Below are 19240 nucleotides of genomic sequence, written 5' to 3' on the forward strand. Positions count from 1 at the left end.
CCAGGGCTATCTACATAAGCTGACATTGGACTACCTTATCACGGCAGCTTCAGCAATTAAATCCGAAACCGCAAAACGAACCTTAACGTTACACATCGAGTGCTCCTTAAATTATATTAAAAATTAAATATTAAAATTATAATTAATTAAATAATTTCATTAATTTAAATTACATATACATACATATATTAAATTTTATTAAAAAATTAATTTTAGTAACGAATGTAGGTTATTGCAAAAAGTATCAAAAATACTTGATAAATCGACAATCTCAATGAAAACTATTATTTTTTATCCAACCGTTCAAATAAACGTATTCATCAAGATTATCAATAAATTTTTAAGCTAACTCGCTGAAACTTTTTTAATAAACCAAATTTTATTAAAGGCATTTTAGACTAATTCGAGCATTTATATCTATTATTTGTATTCATTTCCATTTTTATGTAATTTTTGTAAAGTTCAATAATTTCACTATTCCTTTAGCGGCTGTTATCTGCATTACACGCTCTTACTTCACGTCGCACTCAATACCAAAGGCATTAACACATAGAAAAAGAGAAAAAAAAAACTAACAAAACTAAGTATGATTTCCGAAATTTAAAAATCCCCCATTTTAAATTTAATAATCTTTTGTGACTAATATTGGTCAGTGCACCCGCTAACGTAGGATAATGTGGAGTGTGCACTCGCTAGGTTAGGAGGGTGCATTCGCTTGACGAAAGCCCGCCTATCGGAAAGAGCGTTCTGATGCCTCTGCAGATTTATTTGGGAATCGAAATGTGTTTCCATCTCTAACAAACCGAGTTGGAATTTTGTTGTAACTTGCTGGTCATTTTCCACGGCTGTGCGACTAATTTAATTTAAACCACGGCGTCTAAAGAGTTAAAACAAGTGCTTAGAGCCAGACGCAGCGCGCTATAATAAAGAATATCTTGAGGATCTCGGCGACGAAAATGTAAATTTCTGAATACCTTGCGTGGGGTTGCTCAAACCGCATACATATATGCCCCGAATTTGTGTGTGTGGAGTTCCATTAAAAACTAAAAAGCAGGAGTGAATTTGCGTGCATTAAATTTAAAAAAAGGAAAAAGGAATTGCATTTAAAGCAGCGTAAAATCGATTTCGAGTGCATGTGTGCCTGTGCCGAGTGTTTGCATGTGTTTGTTGCAAATGTAAGAAGAAGAAGCAACTCACGCGCTACTCTCTCTCCCCACTCCTCCCCCTTTTAGCTCTACAAGCAGCTGAAAGTATAAGCCGCAATAAATTAAAAATTACCAGAAAACTGCTAGTTGGCAATAGTGAGAAACAAAAAGGCCGAATAACCAACACAGATAAAGTTCTTAAATCCAGGTATGTTAATAAATAAAAAAAGTGCGCGCCCTTGTGTGCGATTGTGCATGTGTGAGTCAGTGAGTGGGTGCCAAGAATATGTTCGTACCTAACCTTAAATTTGCCCAACTGATTACGCTAGGCGGCAACTTAAACTTCCAGTCAGATTAATAAGAAAACCGATTCAATAGCTAATACCATCATTCGTTTTTAGAAATTGAGGTTTAATTAATAAGTTTATCTAGCCAAAATTACAGTTACATTGTTAATTATAGTATGCAAATGTGTATATTTGTGGAAATCGCTCTTATCGCCTTGCTGTATACATAAAAACACCAAGTTCCGCCATCTGTTGGCACGTGCGTATGAGTGTGTGTGGCATTTTTAATTGTCTTTGATTTGATAAAATAAAAAAGAAGAGGCTCGGAGAGTAAATAAAAATAAGAAAGGAAGGTATTGAGAACAGCAACAACAATGACGCAGACACGCACACCACGAAGGCATCAAAAACACCGATGGGTGTTCGCCTGTGTGAGTAAGAAAGAGGCAGAGCGCGTTTACCGCGCTCACCTTTTGTTATTGTTGCGTTACTCGCTTGAGAGATGCCAACTCCTTTGAAATCGATCTTTTTACGGGTGATAGCTTTTAACGCAACAATTTTATACAATTTTTAAATATTAAATACAAATCCATTTATACACATTGTAAATAACAGAGTTAATGCGATTCCAAATTCCTATGGTATAAACAAACAAATTAGCAGTCAATCCAAAATGACTGTATTATTTTTAAATAGTTTTAGTTTTTTTTCTTAAAATTGAAAAACTTGATAAAGTTGTTAAAAATTATGCAAAGGTCCCCATATTGAAAAAATTTTTTTAATTGCCTTTTTTTTTTAAACAGTTGTCAGCTCTGTCTACCTTTTTGGTGCCTTTGTATGCGTGTGTTGTGTAGAATGTAAGCGGGATAGCAGTTTCAGCCTTCAATTTGCGGGTTTACGTTGATTCTAATTAAATAATTCGTTGAAATCGGACTCACTGCTTCTGTGAGGTCCATTTGAAACACACACACTCACTTCGTAACGCTTTCCTCGTTTTCCTCAAATTTTCTTTATGAAGCGCCTTAAGTTTCGACAGGCTTTTTGAGTCTGGTTTGGATTTGGCCATTTGAAAACTTGAAAAACAAGTTACTTCTGAACTCAAACTCTCCCCAGTTTAGGCTGTCCCAGTATCTGCGTACCTCTCTAGATCTTTCTCCTGAGAAACAAATACACAACACTTGCCGCGTTGCCAGCCGATTGTTTGCAATTCGCAATTGCCTTTTTGCTAGAGGCTAACGAACAACTCTTGAACTTGATGGTCGTTACCAAGCTAAAGTAAATTGGTCGATCAATACTTTTACTTCGTTTTTGTCTCAACTGGCGCATGACTTGGTCGATTAATTTACTGAATACTGAATTGTTGTTGGAATTTAGGCATTTTGAGAAAGTAAAATATTAAATATAAGTTCACAAACTTTAAATTAATTGCCCCCTTTCACTTATAGATAATAACATAATAAGTAAGGGTTTTTGATCAATCAATATTTTTGATGTTAGATGGTGCTATGTATACAATTCATTCTATTTATTGTTAGTTTTTTACATTCATGTTATTTGTTGTTGTATTAAGTAACGTAGAAATCATCAAAAACATTGAAAACAACAAAATTTTAAAACTTAGACAATCCACTTTCATCTCTTACGTTAGTAGCCAGAAGAGAAATAGTCATTTAGTTGAAGTCAATAGTTGAACATAACCATCACATATGTGTACATACATAGGTAACTGAGAAATAATTGTCTGAAATTTTGCTAAGCACGTTTTTTCCCAATCAACCAATTTGCCTTATATGTAAGAAGTTGGATCAGTCTGACGGAAGATTAATACCATTCCACATTTCACTTAATGAGCGTTGTATATAGTATTCATTTCATTTTGCAGTATTTCAAATCAGCAATCTGAAAATGGAACAGGCTTAATTAGAACATGCGAAACCACCTGGTATTATAATACAAAAAAAAAACATCAATAATACCCGATGGAAGGGCAAACAAACCTTCCTGCGGCGCCTGGAAGTCGGAGAGTGCTGTTTGTCCCTATTCTCGAATTTTTTGGTCCGGGAATTTCTGTGCATGGTGGACATGCGCTGCACCCAAATGTTAGTTAGTTGCATATGAACTTTGAACTTTTGAGCTGGAAAGTGGAAGTCGGATTTGCATTTCTCAGCGCTGCAGGTGCCTTAAAAAGAGAGACACTCAATCTCTTTCTATTTACTCTCTCACCGCCCCCGCTGCATTTTACATTGCGCAATGAGCGAGGCGAATCGATAACTGCAAGGTTTCCATGCCACTCGTATTTCTAGCAGCTCTACTTTTTCGCGTGTACAGATTTTATTTCGCCAGTTTTTTCTTTTCTTTTTTTTTTTTTAGGGGAGGTAGTCCGCCGAATTTGCTTCGATTCAAGATGGGAACATGTGTTTTTATGGTTCCGCCATTGTCATGGTGAGATGCACTTTGCCTTTTTTCTCCTTCATTTTTATTGCTTTTTCCTGTCGTAGCCTCTCTCTACCGCACGCACGCGGCTGTGCGAGAGTGTGGGTTGCTGTGCGCGGTGGAGGAGTAAATGAGAGTGTGTAAAGTGTAGCCGTGGCAGAGTTGTAGCTCGCTAGTGGTCCGTTTGGTTTCTGATTTTCGGTTTCCTCGATTTCGTTATGTACTGCAATAGTCGGCTAAGCGCTCTGCCGACGTCGCTTTCCGCTGTATACCTTTGGTGACTGTATGGGAACGTTGCTCTCGCGACCAGTGGTGCCACATTAGCCATTTACATTGATAGAACTGGCAATTTTCGAAAAGAAAAAAAATTAAATTTTTAAACGCTATTAGCAACAAATTTATAAAAAATAACACCATAGAAAGAATTAAAATTTCCAAAGATGTCCCAACTTTCAACGCAATGGCTCGATTACATGAACAAGTTGTAAATGTTTGCACATTCTTTTGCTGTTTTTTGTAATTATGTTAGGATGTATTCGGGCAGCACTACTTGCGACCGCTCTCTTTTAACGGAAACAGGGTGTCTTGCTTCTTTGGTGTGATCGCCTTGCCTGACACATGATGTGTATTAACGGATTACCCTGTTTTCCCCAGCAACTTGTTTTTTCTCTCCCAACCAACGCTGTTGTCTTTGCACTTACGTAAGCATCCCGTTGTCCGCTTCTTATCGAAATTCTAAGCGGCATTTGCCGCGATTTTCATGCGGCGCGCAATGCCGTGCAAAAATGATTGTTGCCAGTTATTTCGCACTATCAAACATCTTTTATGTTCCATATATTTAAAAGCGGCTAATCCAATGTTTTTAGGACCCACGTCCAACGTTTTCGGTTGTTGCTTCGCTGGGTTGCCACCCTGTCTCGACATACAAATTAGTTCCAAAGCAACACTGCGCGCGCGCTCTCTCCCGCTCAGTGCTGCCAGAAACTCCAGAGGATAAATATCCAGACTTGAGTTAAACAAAATGCCAAATTTTAAAATTAAAATTTTAAACAAATACGTAAATAATATTAATATGTACATATATAAAAAAAAACTTCAATAGAAATGAAAAAAGATTTTTATATCTAAAACATTTACCAGAAAAACGTGTATTAATAACTTTTCGGATCGGTTTTTAAAATAGTTTTCATTTAAACCAAATTACTTTACTATATAAAGAAAAACGGCAAAAAGATAAAAACAAAATGTTAAATGGCTAAATATGTGGCTAAAAGCATTTTCTAGTTGCCAGATCTATATCAACTTAAATGCTCAAGTGGTAGCACTGCTCACGCTCTCACGTTCTCTCCGAGAGCGCACAAGGTCTCCCGCCCTCTCTTTGCTGACTCCGACCGACCGTCGTTGTTTCGCCGTTAATCGAAAATGTTTGCGGCGACGTTAGGATGTACGAAAACGTTTTCTCGCCAAAACTGTGTGAATAGCAGTAGAAATCTGCCGATTAAAATGTCTTAAATCGTCTACGTATAGTACATAAAAGAACCAAACGTGAAAGTGATCGAATTAAAACTAAGCGCTCGACTTGGAAGCGTAATTCATAAAAAAGTAAAAAAATATATATATATATATATATATTTCGGTGTGCCAGTGAGTGCGGAAATAGTAGTTGCAAGTGCAAAATACTGCGTAAAACGTGAAAGTTTCCAATAACACCGAACCAACGGCCGTTTTGTAGTAAATATACATACGCGCCTAGTACATATATACATACATTCGAATATACACACAGCCGAATATCCACCGACGAAGCTAACTGCTTATTGCTTTTTGCTGATGTAAGTGTAAGTGGGCGGATGGGGCGTGGAAAGTGCAGGCAAATATCCTTCAAGTGCACTTGGTGCTCGGACTCAAAAAATTTCGTGTTTTTGCCACTAAAAACTTGTGAAAAATACAACATTTTTAGGTTAGGTCAATTTCAATTGGTTTATATACACGCATACAATGGTAAAGCGAATACATATAGAAGGCGCACAGACAAAAAGTCGTCGACGGCGACGTGGTTGTTGTTTGTGTTGTTCCTGCTCTCCTCACTCACACAAAAGAGGGTGGAGAGAAGAGCCATACACACACAGGCGCGCTTTGAACCATTGCTTTTGGCTTGCTTATGAACTGACTGTATTTTTTCAACGTAGTGTCGTTTTATTTTCGTTCGTTGATTCGTTGTTCTTTGCTCAGTTCGTGCGCTTATCTCGACTTTTGCTTTGATGCGCCATTCGCATGTACTTGCGAGAGCCCAGTGGAGTGCGTTGGTGTGAGTGTGCATTTAAATGGCTCCCCAATGAGAGCATCATTTTGTGGGCCTCTTTTTGGTCCCATCTTTCTTATTCTCATCTCGTCTTGCTCCCCATCCGTCGTTTGTTGTTTTTGCTCTGCCATTTTTTTTCATTCGGTTTTGAATTTACACAAAACGTTTGCCGTGCTTCTTCATGCTAATATATATATGTATTGTACATATTTCTCTACACATCCATATGTTTTTTTTTTTTGCAAAATTTATTAATAGCGCAGCGCCAGACTTTGATTGTGTGTGAGTTTGCCAGAGTGGGAAAGTAACACCAAAAACCAAATATTAATTCGCGACGATTGGTGTTGCAATTGCTCAAAAGGCCAAAGAAAAAAAAGTGCTAGTGTGTAACAAATTTTGCATATTTATCCGTTGCCTGCCTTTTGTGCTGCGTATTCTGTGCTGTGTATACACATAACAAAACAGATAAGATAACATTATACGTGTGCACGTAATAGAGCAAGCTGAACAAAAAAAAATGGAGGGAAAATTTGCCCACATGTCTCCCCAAAGCACTCGCACACACACACAATCACACAACGCCCCAATTTGGAGCCTCTCTCGTTAAACACACACACAAAGAAATGTGTTTGGTATGCACTAATGGCGGACCCAAAAAATACAATAACAACAAAGACAGTTGAGAGAGTGCAAAGAGCGAACTTGTTTTACTTATTTTTTGTGTCTTTTTTTAAGGATAGTTGGTGGTGGCAGAAAGAGCGGGAGAGCAGTTATTGTAGAGCTTTTGTGCGGCTGTACTGTGCTCCAATATTTGTTTACAAATGATAAAAGGGGGCAGCTGTTGGCTTGATGGGGTGTTTTCTATAAGTTGGAGCAGGATGATCCTCTAGGCGGTTTCCATTCACCTTATTCTTACTCATTTCGCTCTCTATAGCCTGCGCAGCCTTGCGCTCTCTCAATTGCCCGCCAAATGCTTGATGCGTATGTGTGTGTGTGTGTGTGTATGTTTGGCCCCAAACGGGTGAAATACCTTTTGAAAAAAATCGGCCATATCATACTGCGCCTCAACAACAAATACGGCCCTCTTTAGTTACTCTCTCGTTGGCTCTCTCTTTGCTGCTGCACCACCACCACCACCGTAGCACACCACCACCACCTTTGCATTGTTGCGTTTGCTGCTGCTGCTTCTTATTATTCTTCTTGTAAGTTGTAGATACAGAATATGTACCAGCAGTACTCCCCCCTACCCCCTTCCCTGGGCTCCTTAGCAGTATCGGTATATAAATATGCTCCGTGTGTGTGCCTGAATTCTATGCAAGCCGATGTCGTGCATGGGGCATTTGGCACCTTCTACATTTATATTATATACTCTCACAAACATCCAAAGGTGTATACAGAAAGCTCGCTTAGGACGTATTTACTGTACCGCCAAAAGCAATAACAAAGCGCGCGCCCAATTCCGGTTGCACGTACACGCACACCAAAGTAATTTCCTCCTCTTTTCCTTTTAACTTGCACTCTTCACCAAGATTTACCTTCCACTCCGATCTCCTTTCCGTCTATATCTGTTAGTGTTGTTGTTGCTCAGAGTTCCACTGTTCCATTCCACATCCCCATTCTCTTCACCTCTCTTTCTCCTTAGAATACAATACCCGATACAAAGACATCGTTTTCCACTCTATAGTTTTTGTGATATGGCTAAAAGTATTTTGCCCCGTGTTTTATTTTACCTTTTCGTTGGAATGTGCCATCTTTTTGGGGATATATATGTATATGTAGTTATAGCCCGAATTGATCAATCAGAAGTGCTGTATTAGCAAAAGTATTTTTGGTAAAAGTGAAAATTTGTTTAGGTGTTAGTTTAGTATGGTGTTAGAACAAGTAATTGTGTATCTGTATTGTTCATAAATAATAAGAATCTCTTAAATGAGTTTAAAACTATCATTAAAGTATCGCTGAATAATAGAAAATTCCTAAATTCATCAACTAAATTGGGTCTTTTATTTATCATTGATAGGAGTTATTTGCTTTAAACGCTTTAGTTTTGCAAAAAAAAAAAATAAACTTATGCATTTGAGAAGTTGGTTCCTTTTGTTCATTTTACTTACTCAGTTAAATTAACATTTTGTTTCTCTCACTTACAGTGACATCAAAAAAGAAGTCCAAGAGTAACGTGGCAGAGGCGAAACACCGGCGCAGCGTCACTAGCAGATAACAAGCAGTCGGTCCAAATTTTATATCCAAGAAAGCGAGCGCATTTGACGCTTGCGGGGTGACCAAATGCATAGACAACATATGTCGCACCCACGAGCAGTCCAAGACCAAGAGTTGCGTCCCCGACCGTTTGTTGTATATTACATACGCTCATAGAGGGCGGCCACCCCACCAAAGCAGACAGAGAGTCCTTGCACTTGGGCAGGGATCCAGAGAGCCTCAGAGTGCTCAGCAAGCCGGACCAGCAGCGGCACAGCATTAAAGGTTGCGCCAAGAAAAGAGCAACAAAGAAGATGATGAAACGCACCCGTGTCGACGAGGTGCAGTTCGGGACACGACCCGGTCCTCCGACATCTGGTGGCGTGGGCGTTGGAGTCGTGGGCGTGGCAGGAGGAGGCCCAGCGTCAGGCAGCGGTGGCACCGCTACCGTTGGCGTCAACACAGCCGGCGTGACCATAGGAACTGTGGTGCCAGGTGGTGCTCACAACGCCACCATCAGTGGCATCGGTTCCATTCACCATCGCATCCTTACCCCACAGCATGGAGGAGCCCAAACCATTGCGTATTTGCCGTCCACCACGCCGTCGGCAACGAATTTGAAGACCACAAGCTCGATTGTGGACAGTACTAGCGCTGGAGGACCAGTGGGATCAGGTGCCCAGGTGGCCGTTGGAGGAGTAGGCGCCGCAGCTGGTGGCGGAGGCGTGGCCGTTTCCACCGGCAGCACGGGCACCCAGACATTACAGTATACAACATGTAAGTGTATGAATTGCTCTCTTCGATGTAATTATTCTGACATTTAATTTGTAATTTAATACGCAGCTTATAGCGTGGCTTCCATTCAGGCGGGTGGAACTCTCAAAGCCAACACAGCCGATGTGGCCAACACGGTACAGATTCACGTGACAGGTGGAGCAGGAGCAAACAATCCTGCCAGTGCACAGACTGTTTCGAGCAGCTCACAAACGGGCACACTTCGTCAGCGCACAATCAGCGGCACCCAGACGGTGGCCACTGCTGTCGGAAACTTGGCCTCGATGTCCCAACAACAACCAGTTCAGCAGCCACCATTGGCTGCCGCTCAAACGCCGCCATCATCCGTGGTGGCAAACAGCATCCCAGTGGGTGGGACCACGCCGCCGCAGGGACAATCGGGTAATGCCACGCCACGCTTGAAAGTGGAAGACGCTTTGAGCTACCTGGACCAGGTGAAGTACCAGTATGCCGACCAGCCGCAGATCTACAACAACTTCCTGGACATTATGAAGGAGTTCAAGTCGCACTGCATCGACACACCCGGAGTGATTGAGCGCGTATCGACGCTCTTCAAAGGACACACGGAGCTTATTTATGGCTTCAACATGTTCCTGCCGCCGGGCTACAAGATCGAGATTCACTCGGATGCGCTTGGCTGCTCGGTGCCTGTTGTCTCGATGCCTTCGCCCCCGGGAGCACCGTCGAGCACGGGAACGGTGCACATGCTCACCGGAAGCAGTCCCTTGTCAGCCGGTCATATCGCCATCAAGACGACCAATGCGGCAACCCTGACATCGGCAACAGGAGCAGTAGCTGCAGCTGCAGCAGCCGTGGCTCAGATCCAATCGGCAGGAGCCGTGAACCTAATGACCCACGGCGGAGCATCCCTTACCCAGACCACGATCCATGCCCTGCAACAGCAGGCGACGCCACCGCAGTCGCAATCTCCGGGCGGTGGTCATGTCCATGTGAGTGTGACTAGCTCTCCGGCGTCAAGTGCCGTGGTGACCGGCCAACAGCCACCGGGCATCTCCGTGTCGGCGCATAACGTGCCGCGAGACTACTCGAGAGATCGAGAAAGAGCCACCATAACCCCCACGGGCCAAGTGGCAGGTGGCGCGGCCAACGCGAATGCCGCCGCCAGTATTGTGGTCGGCGGACCTCCGACGCCGAATTCTTTGAGTGAGTTGAGTCCCCACGGAGGAGCAGGAAGTGGTCCGGGAGCGGGAGCGGCCCAGCACAATCTGCATCACATCCAGCAGGCGCACCAATCGATTCTCCTAGGGGAAACGGGCCAGCAGAACCAGCCGGTGGAGTTCAATCACGCCATAACCTATGTAAATAAGATCAAGGTAACGTTGTCTCAATATTTTCAAACTAAGGATCCTACTTATAATATTGTTTATCCCAATTTTCGAACAGAACCGTTTCCAAAATCAGCCGGCCAAGTACAAGAAATTCCTGGAAATTCTGCATGCCTATCAAAGGGAGCAGAAGGCCATGAAGGAGGGCAGCCTGATCCAGGGTAAAATGCTCACCGAGCAGGAGGTGTACACGCAGGTGGCGAAGCTCTTTGGCCAGGACGAGGATTTGCTGCGGGAGTTTGGCCAATTTCTGCCCGATGCCACCAACCATCAGTCGGGGCAGTACATGTCCAAGTCGGCATCTGTGCACAACGATCATGGCAAGCGGCCCACGGCCACTTTGAGCGGTGGAGCCCACATCACCATGTCCTCGGCATCCCCAGCACCGGGAGGTTCCCCCCTGCATCTGGGTGGCGGCGCAGCGACAATCCCGCAGATCGACAACAGTGCCCATGCAGCGGCCATCGGAAATCTGTCGGCGGTGAACACTAGTGTCAGCATCAAGACGTACAACAATAACCAGCAACAGCAGAATCATGTGATTGGTTCCGGCTTGAATTCGACGACTCGAAACGATGTCCTCTTTGAGAAAGACTTTCACCCGAGTCTGCAGCAGCAAGCGCACCAGCGAGGAGCCGGAGTGGGTGGCCATCACCACCTGGCCGGAACTCCAGCGGGTGCCAATATCGGGCGGCCCGGTGTTGGAGCCAGTGTAATGGTCGCCTTCGATAAGGAGCACCGCAACAATCATCACGTGCAGAAGTACGTGGGACACGCGCCGAATGCAAACCTTTCGCATGGCCACAATGCCAAGAAGTCGCCCAGTTATGGCCTCACCTCGGTGATTGGTTCCATGCCGCACATGTCGGAGAACTCTCTCGATCGCAGCTCGCCGGGAATCAATTATCCCACGCCGCCGCTGCCCTCCGGTCATCATGGACAGCACAATTCCGGCTCAGCTTCGAGGCGTCCGGGCGACGACAGTTTGGCCGGGCACTATGCCAGTGGAGCACCACCCGCTAAGCGACCGAAGCCTTATTGTCGGGATGTGAGCTTTTCGGAGGCCTCGAGCAAGTGCACCATCTCGGACGCCGCCTTCTTCGACAAAGTGCGCAAGGCGCTGAGAAGTCCAGAGGTCTACGACAATTTCCTTCGATGCCTGACTCTGTTCAACCAGGAGATCGTCTCCAAAACGGAGCTCCTGGGTCTGGTATCTCCGTTCCTGATGAAGTTTCCCGATCTGCTCCGATGGTTCACCGACTTTCTGGGCCCGCCGTCCGGTCAAGCGGCTGGCGGTTTGATCGATGGCATGCCGTTGGCTGCCACGCAACGGCAGGGAGGCGGTAGCAGCAATAGTTCCCATGATCGGGGCAGCAGCCACCAGAGCGCCGCGGAGTATGTCCAGGATGTGGATTTGTCATCGTGCAAGCGACTGGGTGCCTCGTACTGTGCGCTGCCCCAGTCCACGGTGCCCAAGAAGTGCAGCGGACGGACAGCTCTCTGCCGGGAGGTGCTCAACGACAAGTGGGTCTCCTTCCCCACGTGGGCCAGTGAGGATTCCACTTTCGTGACATCGAGGAAAACCCAGTTCGAGGAGACAATCTACAGGTGAGATAATTTCCTCTCAACACCCAAATACCACATCACCACTCTAAAAAATTTAACAGTCAATTCGAGACTACTTCATTGGTACTTTTGTTTCCTTTCTGTTACTTTGTGAGATCTATAGCTGCGGTTAACATTGTTCAGTTGGTATTATAGTGAAAGAAACAAAATTATTGTGTCTTAACCGCATCTGTACATGTTCTCAACTTGCACCTCTTTCGTTTGTTATGGATCTCCTTTTTCTTTGGCTTTCGTTTATTTCAATTAACCAATGCGCACGCTCTAAACAAAAGGAATATTCACAGAACGGAGGACGAGCGCTTCGAGCTGGACCTGGTCATCGAGGTGAACAGTGCCACGATCCGTGTGCTCGAGAATGTCCAGAAGAAGATGTCGCGCATGTCCACCGAGGAGTTGGCCAAGTTTCACCTGGACGATCACCTGGGTGGCACATCGCAAACGATACACCAGCGGGCCATCCATCGCATCTATGGCGACAAGTCCGGGGAGATTATTCAGGGCATGAAGAAGAACCCATCGGTGGCAGTGCCCATCGTACTAAAGCGACTGAAAGTCAAGGAGGAGGAGTGGCGAGAAGCGCAAAAGGTAAGTCTGCTTGTGCATTGATTTCCGTATATGTAAACTGAACCTTTACTTCTTTTTTTCGTAGACCTTCAACAAGCAATGGCGGGAGCAGAACGAAAAGTATTACCTTAAGTCTCTCGATCACCAAGCCATCAACTTCAAGCCTAACGACATGAAGGCCTTGCGTTCGAAGAGTCTGTTCAACGAGATCGAGACGCTGTACGATGAGCGGCACGACCAGGACGACGACGCAATGGAACCGTTTGGGCCGCATCTCGTGCTGCCGTACAAGGACAAGACCATTCTGGACGATGCCGCCAACCTGCTGATCCACCACGTGAAACGCCAGACTGGCATCCAGAAGCAGGAGAAGCAGAAGATCAAGCAGATCATCCGTCAATTTGTGCCTGACCTCTTCTTTGCGCCGCGGCAGCCCTTGAGCGACGATGAGCGAGAGGACGGTGAGTTTCCTACTTGAATTTTGCACCTCAAATCATCTGCTTCACAACAAACTAACCTTTAATTATATTCACCATTTGTTTTGTCCTAACACAACTCATATTAGTGTAGTATAATTATTAAACACTCATCCGAGGAGAGGTTTATCTCGGTTACTTATACTCACTTATATTTTAATTATATTCAAAAGAAGTATAGCTCGAAGAATTTGAAGCAATATTAGTCATGTTAAAAAACCCACAGTAAAGTAATTAATTTTCATGACTAATTATTTTTCGAATTTAAAAGCGTATTTCTTTTTATTGTTGCTTGATTGTAATTTTTAACATAGAGAATGTTTTTCGTTTCTTTTTCTTTTTTCTCCTTATTTTTTTTTGCAAATAATTAAAACCAAAACCCAAATAAATCATAAAACAAATTTATGTAACGTAACACACACGCAATTAAATAATATCAAACAAAAACTGGACTGCAATGCACCACGAAAAAAACCAACTCACTGACCCTCTGAACCACATCGAATATCCGAACCTATGTGTTGTGCACGCCGTTTCTCTATATAGCCTTTCCATTTTTGGTAGATGACAATACGAAAATGGACGTTGACTCGCCTCTTGGTCGAACGGAGTCCACGTCGGCCAGAAATGCCAAGAGTACGCCTAGCGAAGGTGCCTCACCGGCGCGCAGCAATGCAAGCAGCAGCAGCGGAACACCGGCCGGTATTAAGAAAGAGACTGACGACCCAAAGGCTGGCAGTGGACCTGCTGCAGCGGCGTCCGCAACAACGTCATCTTCGGCGGACGATGCGACACCATCAACATCCTCGGCAGCGGCGGCAGCAGCAGCAGCGTCATCATCCTCTGCATCCGGTTCAGAATCGAAAGCGAAAGATGAGCCGAATTCCGCGCACCGAGATGAAGGAGCAGGCATCAGCACCGCCGGAGCTGTCTCCAGCCCCAGGCACACTCAAGACTCGGGAGCACCAGGCGGCGATGTGGAAATCAAGGTGGAGCATCCGGCGGAGTTTGCTAACCCCAAGCTATTGCCTCCCCACGCACACGGACAGCATGAAGTGAGTTTGCTTGACCTTTTCATTGAAATAGTTATTAAACCATTGCTTTTTTATCAGGACGAATCCTATTCGCTTTTCTTCGCCAACAACAACTGGTATTTGTTTCTGCGACTACATGCGATCCTGTGCGATCGCCTCCACGTCATGTACGAGCGGGCGCGACTGCTGGCCATTGAGGAGGAGCGGTGTCGGGCCAACCGGAGGGAGAGCACCGCCACAGCGCTCAGGCTGAAGCCCAAGCCAGAGATTCAAGTTGAGGACTACTATCCGACCTTTCTCGACATGCTCAAGAATGTCCTGGACGGGAACATGGACTCGAATACGTTCGAGGATACGATGCGGGAAATGTTTGGCATCTACGCTTACATCTCTTTCACGCTGGATAAGGTAAGTTTAATTAAATTAATTAAGTAAGAAACTAGATTTGTTGGTGCATATTGTAATGCTCAAGTTTAAGGATCAATCTAAGTATATTACAAAACTAATCGCTGTTTTAAATTTCAGGTTGTCTCGAATGCCGTTCGTCAGCTGCAATATTGTGTAACAGAGCGGGCCGCTCTGGATTGCGTGGAGTTGTTTGCCACCGAGCAGAGGCGCGGCTGCACCGGCGGACTCTGTCGAGATGCGCACAAGACCTTCGAGCGGGAGATGTCCTATCAGCGGAAGGCGGAGAGCATTCTCAACGACGAGAACTGCTTCAAGGTGTACATTGTAAGTTATTTTCAAGTAACATCTCAAGGAACGTGAGCTAACCAGAGTTCTGTTTGCAGTACAAGATCGATTGCCGAGTAACCATCGAGCTGCTCGACTCGGAGCCCGAGGAATTGGACAAGCCGGCTGCGCTGAAGGCCCAGAAGTTCAGCAAGTATGTGGAACGACTGGCGAATCCGGGTCTTGGCAGCGGCGGCGGCGGGAACGGTGCTGGCTCGAGTTCGGCGCTGGCCAACGACAACATTGTGGAGGCGTCCGATATCAAGACGGAGGAGGAGGAAGATACTGCCGAGGTGAGTGTGGCTGGCTAGGCAGCGATGAGATGCTCCGCAGCCGGAGCAGCTTTGTGTGGTGTGTGCTTGAAGAGTGGTTAACCATGTTGTTTGTGTATTTCGTTGTTCTTTTTCGATTGTTTACGTTTTTTGGTTCCCTGTTCTTCGACTCCTGAGTTGTGTTTTCGGTACTTCCACCACTGTACATACATACAAACCTGCCACCTACCTGGTTTAGACGATGGACAGACTGCATTCTGTATATATTATATATATATGAAAATATCTCTCAGTTTTCGGTTATCTATTTGTTGTTACCTATCGACTTTCGCCGCTGCACTTTCTATTATTTATCCCCCACCCCTTCTCATTTGGCCAGCTGTAAATTTATTTCTATTACTGTTTCCTTTCGTTTTGGTATCATTTATCAACATGCCGCCAACTTATTAATCGCCCACATTTCGTATGCATACAAATGTACAGAAGTACGCTCCTTGCATACGAGCAAAGAAAAAAATAAAAAAAAAAAAAAAATACATCAAAAGAACAAGAAAATATTCACTAATTAATGCTTTTTTGCATTCTTTTCTCTCATTTTTTCCGATTTATTTTTTCGTACCAGGTCAATTCCAAGGCTTGAAATAACATAGTTTTGATAATTTCATTGAATAAGAAGAAGAAAAAGTCATATTGCAAAATGAAATAGTAATAAATGAATTTGTTTTTTGATTACCGAAAACCAAAATATGATAAATTGAAACACCAACCGAACCCTTTCTTCTCACCCACCACCGCTACCACACTCGACACCCGCCACCACCACCACCACCAACACCACCACCACCCACCTACACACATTAAATGTAATGAATTGCCCAGAAATACCAAAAACTGCAATAACCGTCGAGGAAACCAAAACCCAGAACACACACCTCGATTAAATATAGAGCCGCCCCCCACCCACAAAAACATGCATAAAGTCAGACATTATGTAAAATAGTAGATCATGATATAGCAATAACGTAGGCACGCGCTTGTTGCATTCCCCTCTGATTTCGTTATGCATTCTCAGTTATCCACGAGTTGACTATATAACAACTATAGCGATAGACAGTCTGATATTTCGGGTGATCGATCGAAGTTCCCGCACCGAAGATGATGATATGATGTTAAATCAGATGGTAAAAGGATGGTGTTGTGGATGGTTGGGGTGTGGTGTGTGTGAGTGGTGCTGACGATCTGATAATCGTGATTACCCGTAGGCCTAAATTACACCGTCAAAAATGTATATACTATATTAATTGTCATGTTTTAACTGTACATAACGTAAAGCTAATGGTAATCGGTCAATGTATGTATTATTATGTGTAAAACGTTTAGTAGCTAATTTTGTAAAGGATGCAGCCAATGTCTTTTTAAATTCGGTAAACATTTTTATATCTAGGCCTAAGAACACACCCACACACACACACACACTCCACACACTCAATAATTGTAAATTAAATAGCACACACAATCACAACTGTGGACATTACCGGAGAGTAAAATTGAGAAATATATCTGGAGCAGCCCATTAAAGAGTCATATTCGAAGTCGAAGTTACTGAATCTGAATCTGAAACAGAGGGATGGTGGGCATGATGGGGTCGGGGACTGTGGTTTATGTTTCCGGGGTTAGAGCAGCAAGTACGCACTCAGTAATTGCCACACAGACTTAAGTTTTAGCAAGGTAAGTCGTCATCGCATTGTAGAACTCTTCGTTTCACTTAGTTTAAGTCTAAGGTTTTGTTTGTTGTCCAAATATATGGTACTGGTAAATGTGATTATGTGATTGGTTTCGTAACGTTCCGTTCCATTCAGTTTGGTTCTGTTTAAACCCTGTTTATCCCAAAAGTGCGTGCGAGTCTTTGCCCTCAGCTTTGTGTTCTTTGGCCTGGTACCTCCACATCATCTTGGGTTCTCTTTCTCTATGTTTTGCTACAACTCCCGTACTATCTAAAAATATCTAACTGTTTTGTAAATGTTACAATACACAACCCACACATCTCAACATTCCCAGCTTTAAAAGTAATCTCGTAAATTCTGTGAGCATGTTGAATTGCCGCCACGTTTCAATTGCTGCGTTGGCTGCAGTGCCACCGGCAATTGTTCCAATTATGTACAATAAAGACTGACTTTTGCATTGTTCTCATTGCAGTTGCGCCACAGAGGAGGTGGAATCGGCGGTGGAGGAGCTCGCAAGGCGCGCTTCTTGCTGCGCAACAAGCGCCGGTCGCAGCTGCACGAGGAGCAAGTGCGTCAGTTGTTCGAGCAGAAGCAGAATCAGAATCAGAATCGCAGCGAGCAACAGGCGACTGCAGCAGGGGTGGCCGTGGAATCCGTCACCGGCGACAATATCATCTCGAGCAGCAGTGCCTCTGGAGTCGGCGGCGGCGGTAACAATAATAATAACAACAACAGCTGGGGCGGCAAACGTCTGCCGGAGCGTCTGGGAGCACCGCAGGTGGGCCTGGCCGAGCAGTACGCCTTCAACGATCGCGACGAGATCACCACAAACGCCAGCAACGGGCGATGCTTTGTGTACAGCAAGAATCTCAAGCTACTCAAGTACGATGCAGTGCGTCGTGCCAAGAAGGTAAGTGTTTGCATTTGAACAAGCATAGAAGGAAATCTTTTATTGCTTTCCATTAAGTGTAATAGCTAGCTTAATTTATTTAATAACCCTTTCCTTTTATTACAGAGTCATTGCCGCGTCACTCGAGCTAAATACGCTCGCTTCCAGAACTACGTTAACAAGTGGCTGCAGCAGCAGGTCAGCGAGCAACTGCAGCAGAACTGCATCGACTGGCTGCTGGGCAAGACGCCGGACCAGATCAACGCAAGCGGCTGGGGTTCCGCCAGCAAGACAAAGACGATACAGCAAAAGGACACGTCGAAGACGCCTTATCGTATCTACAACAGGTACAAGGTGGTGCAGAGCGCAGTCAGCGGGTTGATAAGTGGCTCTGCCTCGACGCCAGACGGAGCCGTTCCGGCGGTTAATTCCGTCCCGTCAGGCTCCTCAGCATCTGCGGTGGGCAACGCACTGGCCTCGACGACCGTGTCTTCGACCTCCCACGCGATGTGCAACAGCAGCATTTTGTCCGCGGACTCGACTACCAACGCCAATGCAACACCACAGCAGCAACATTGCAATAGCGCAGCAGCTGCAGCATCGGCCACCACAAACGCGGAGGCACTGCAGCAGGTGCGACCAATGGAGAGCTAACCGGCAAGGACGGCAGCAACAACATCAGGAGCAGCAGTCGCTGCTTGGCCGGACTCGCTTACATGACGATAAAGAGAATAACTAAAGAGGATTAGCCTGTATTCGATGGCAAGTTTGGTTTTAAATGTGATACCAGTTCCTGGACGCGCGGTCATCGAGATTGCAGCTATACCGACCCAACAGCGACTGGTGCAAGTTCGGCATGGCGATTGGGTGGGCACTGGATGTTTTAACGAAAGGAAGGAAAACTCTTTTTCATTTTGTACAAAAAGTCATTTAATCTTAGGCGATTTGCTCCTAATTAAGAATTTTATAGGCTTACATTGCATTAGTTTTACTCTGACAGCGTATTGTTTTACTGATGCGCTTTTAGTTTTTAGGGTTTAAAGTCGATAGCAAACCACACACACACACACAAACACACCTTAAACACAATCGCAAGCCCACATGAGATGAGTCACGTTTCTTTTTAAAGTTTTGTGCACTGCAAACCGATCGAGACAGTTGTGTTAGTTTTTAGGATTCGGAACACGTCTGTTTAGCGTTTTAACATTTTATAAAAGAAACCAAGCCCTTATATTTTTACATAAATGTAACGTATTTTTTATACAAATCAAACAGAAACCCATACACAAACCTTGTACAATTCCTTGTGAATACTATTGATTATAATTTACGCGTTTAAGGTCATTAAAATAAGTTGTAAAAACGTAATGAACAGATTAAAACAAAAGTTTATCAAAAGTGAATCGGATTTTCGTTATTAAT

General features: G+C 44.4%; 1 protein-coding gene and 1 long non-coding RNA gene across 10 annotated transcripts; one reads left to right on the forward strand and one right to left on the reverse strand.

The window, feature by feature from the left end:
* Positions 1-798: 798 nt before the first annotated feature.
* On the forward strand, positions 799-19221 carry LOC108096633 (paired amphipathic helix protein Sin3a). Of its 9 annotated transcripts, none has more exons than XR_001771718.1 (13): positions 799-958; positions 1233-1353; positions 8312-9137; positions 9204-10489; positions 10560-12109; positions 12400-12712; positions 12777-13152; positions 13714-14222; positions 14280-14609; positions 14727-14933; positions 14993-15226; positions 16650-16933; positions 17402-17512. XR_001771718.1 is itself a non-coding variant. In XM_017198383.1 (13 exons), the coding sequence occupies exons 3-13, from the start codon at positions 8675-8677 to the stop codon at positions 18470-18472; spliced, it is 6234 nt and encodes a 2077-aa protein (XP_017053872.1). In that variant the 5' UTR covers positions 800-958; positions 1233-1353; positions 8312-8674; the 3' UTR covers positions 18473-19221. The 9 variants fall into 9 exon arrangements, 8 of the variants coding, with proteins under 8 accessions (XP_017053879.1, XP_017053880.1, XP_017053872.1 ...); XM_017198383.1 differs by lacking the exon at positions 16650-16933 and adding an exon at positions 17945-19221 and having other exon boundaries at positions 800-958; positions 17402-17839; XM_017198389.1 differs by lacking the exon at positions 16650-16933 and adding an exon at positions 17945-19221 and having other exon boundaries at positions 800-958; positions 13732-14222; positions 17402-17839.
* Positions 2943-4782, reverse strand: LOC108096636. The gene is made up of 3 exons (XR_001771719.2): positions 4567-4782; positions 3430-4207; positions 2943-3331 (listed from the first exon to the last, which is right to left on the reverse strand). It is a non-coding gene; the product is annotated as an uncharacterized LOC108096636 (long non-coding RNA).
* Positions 19222-19240: the final 19 nt, after the last annotated feature.

The sequence above is a fragment of the Drosophila ficusphila genome, unplaced genomic scaffold, assembly GCF_018152265.1.
Source record: "Drosophila ficusphila isolate 14025-0441.05 unplaced genomic scaffold, ASM1815226v1 contig_414, whole genome shotgun sequence".
NCBI lineage: Eukaryota > Metazoa > Arthropoda > Insecta > Diptera > Drosophilidae > Drosophila > Drosophila ficusphila.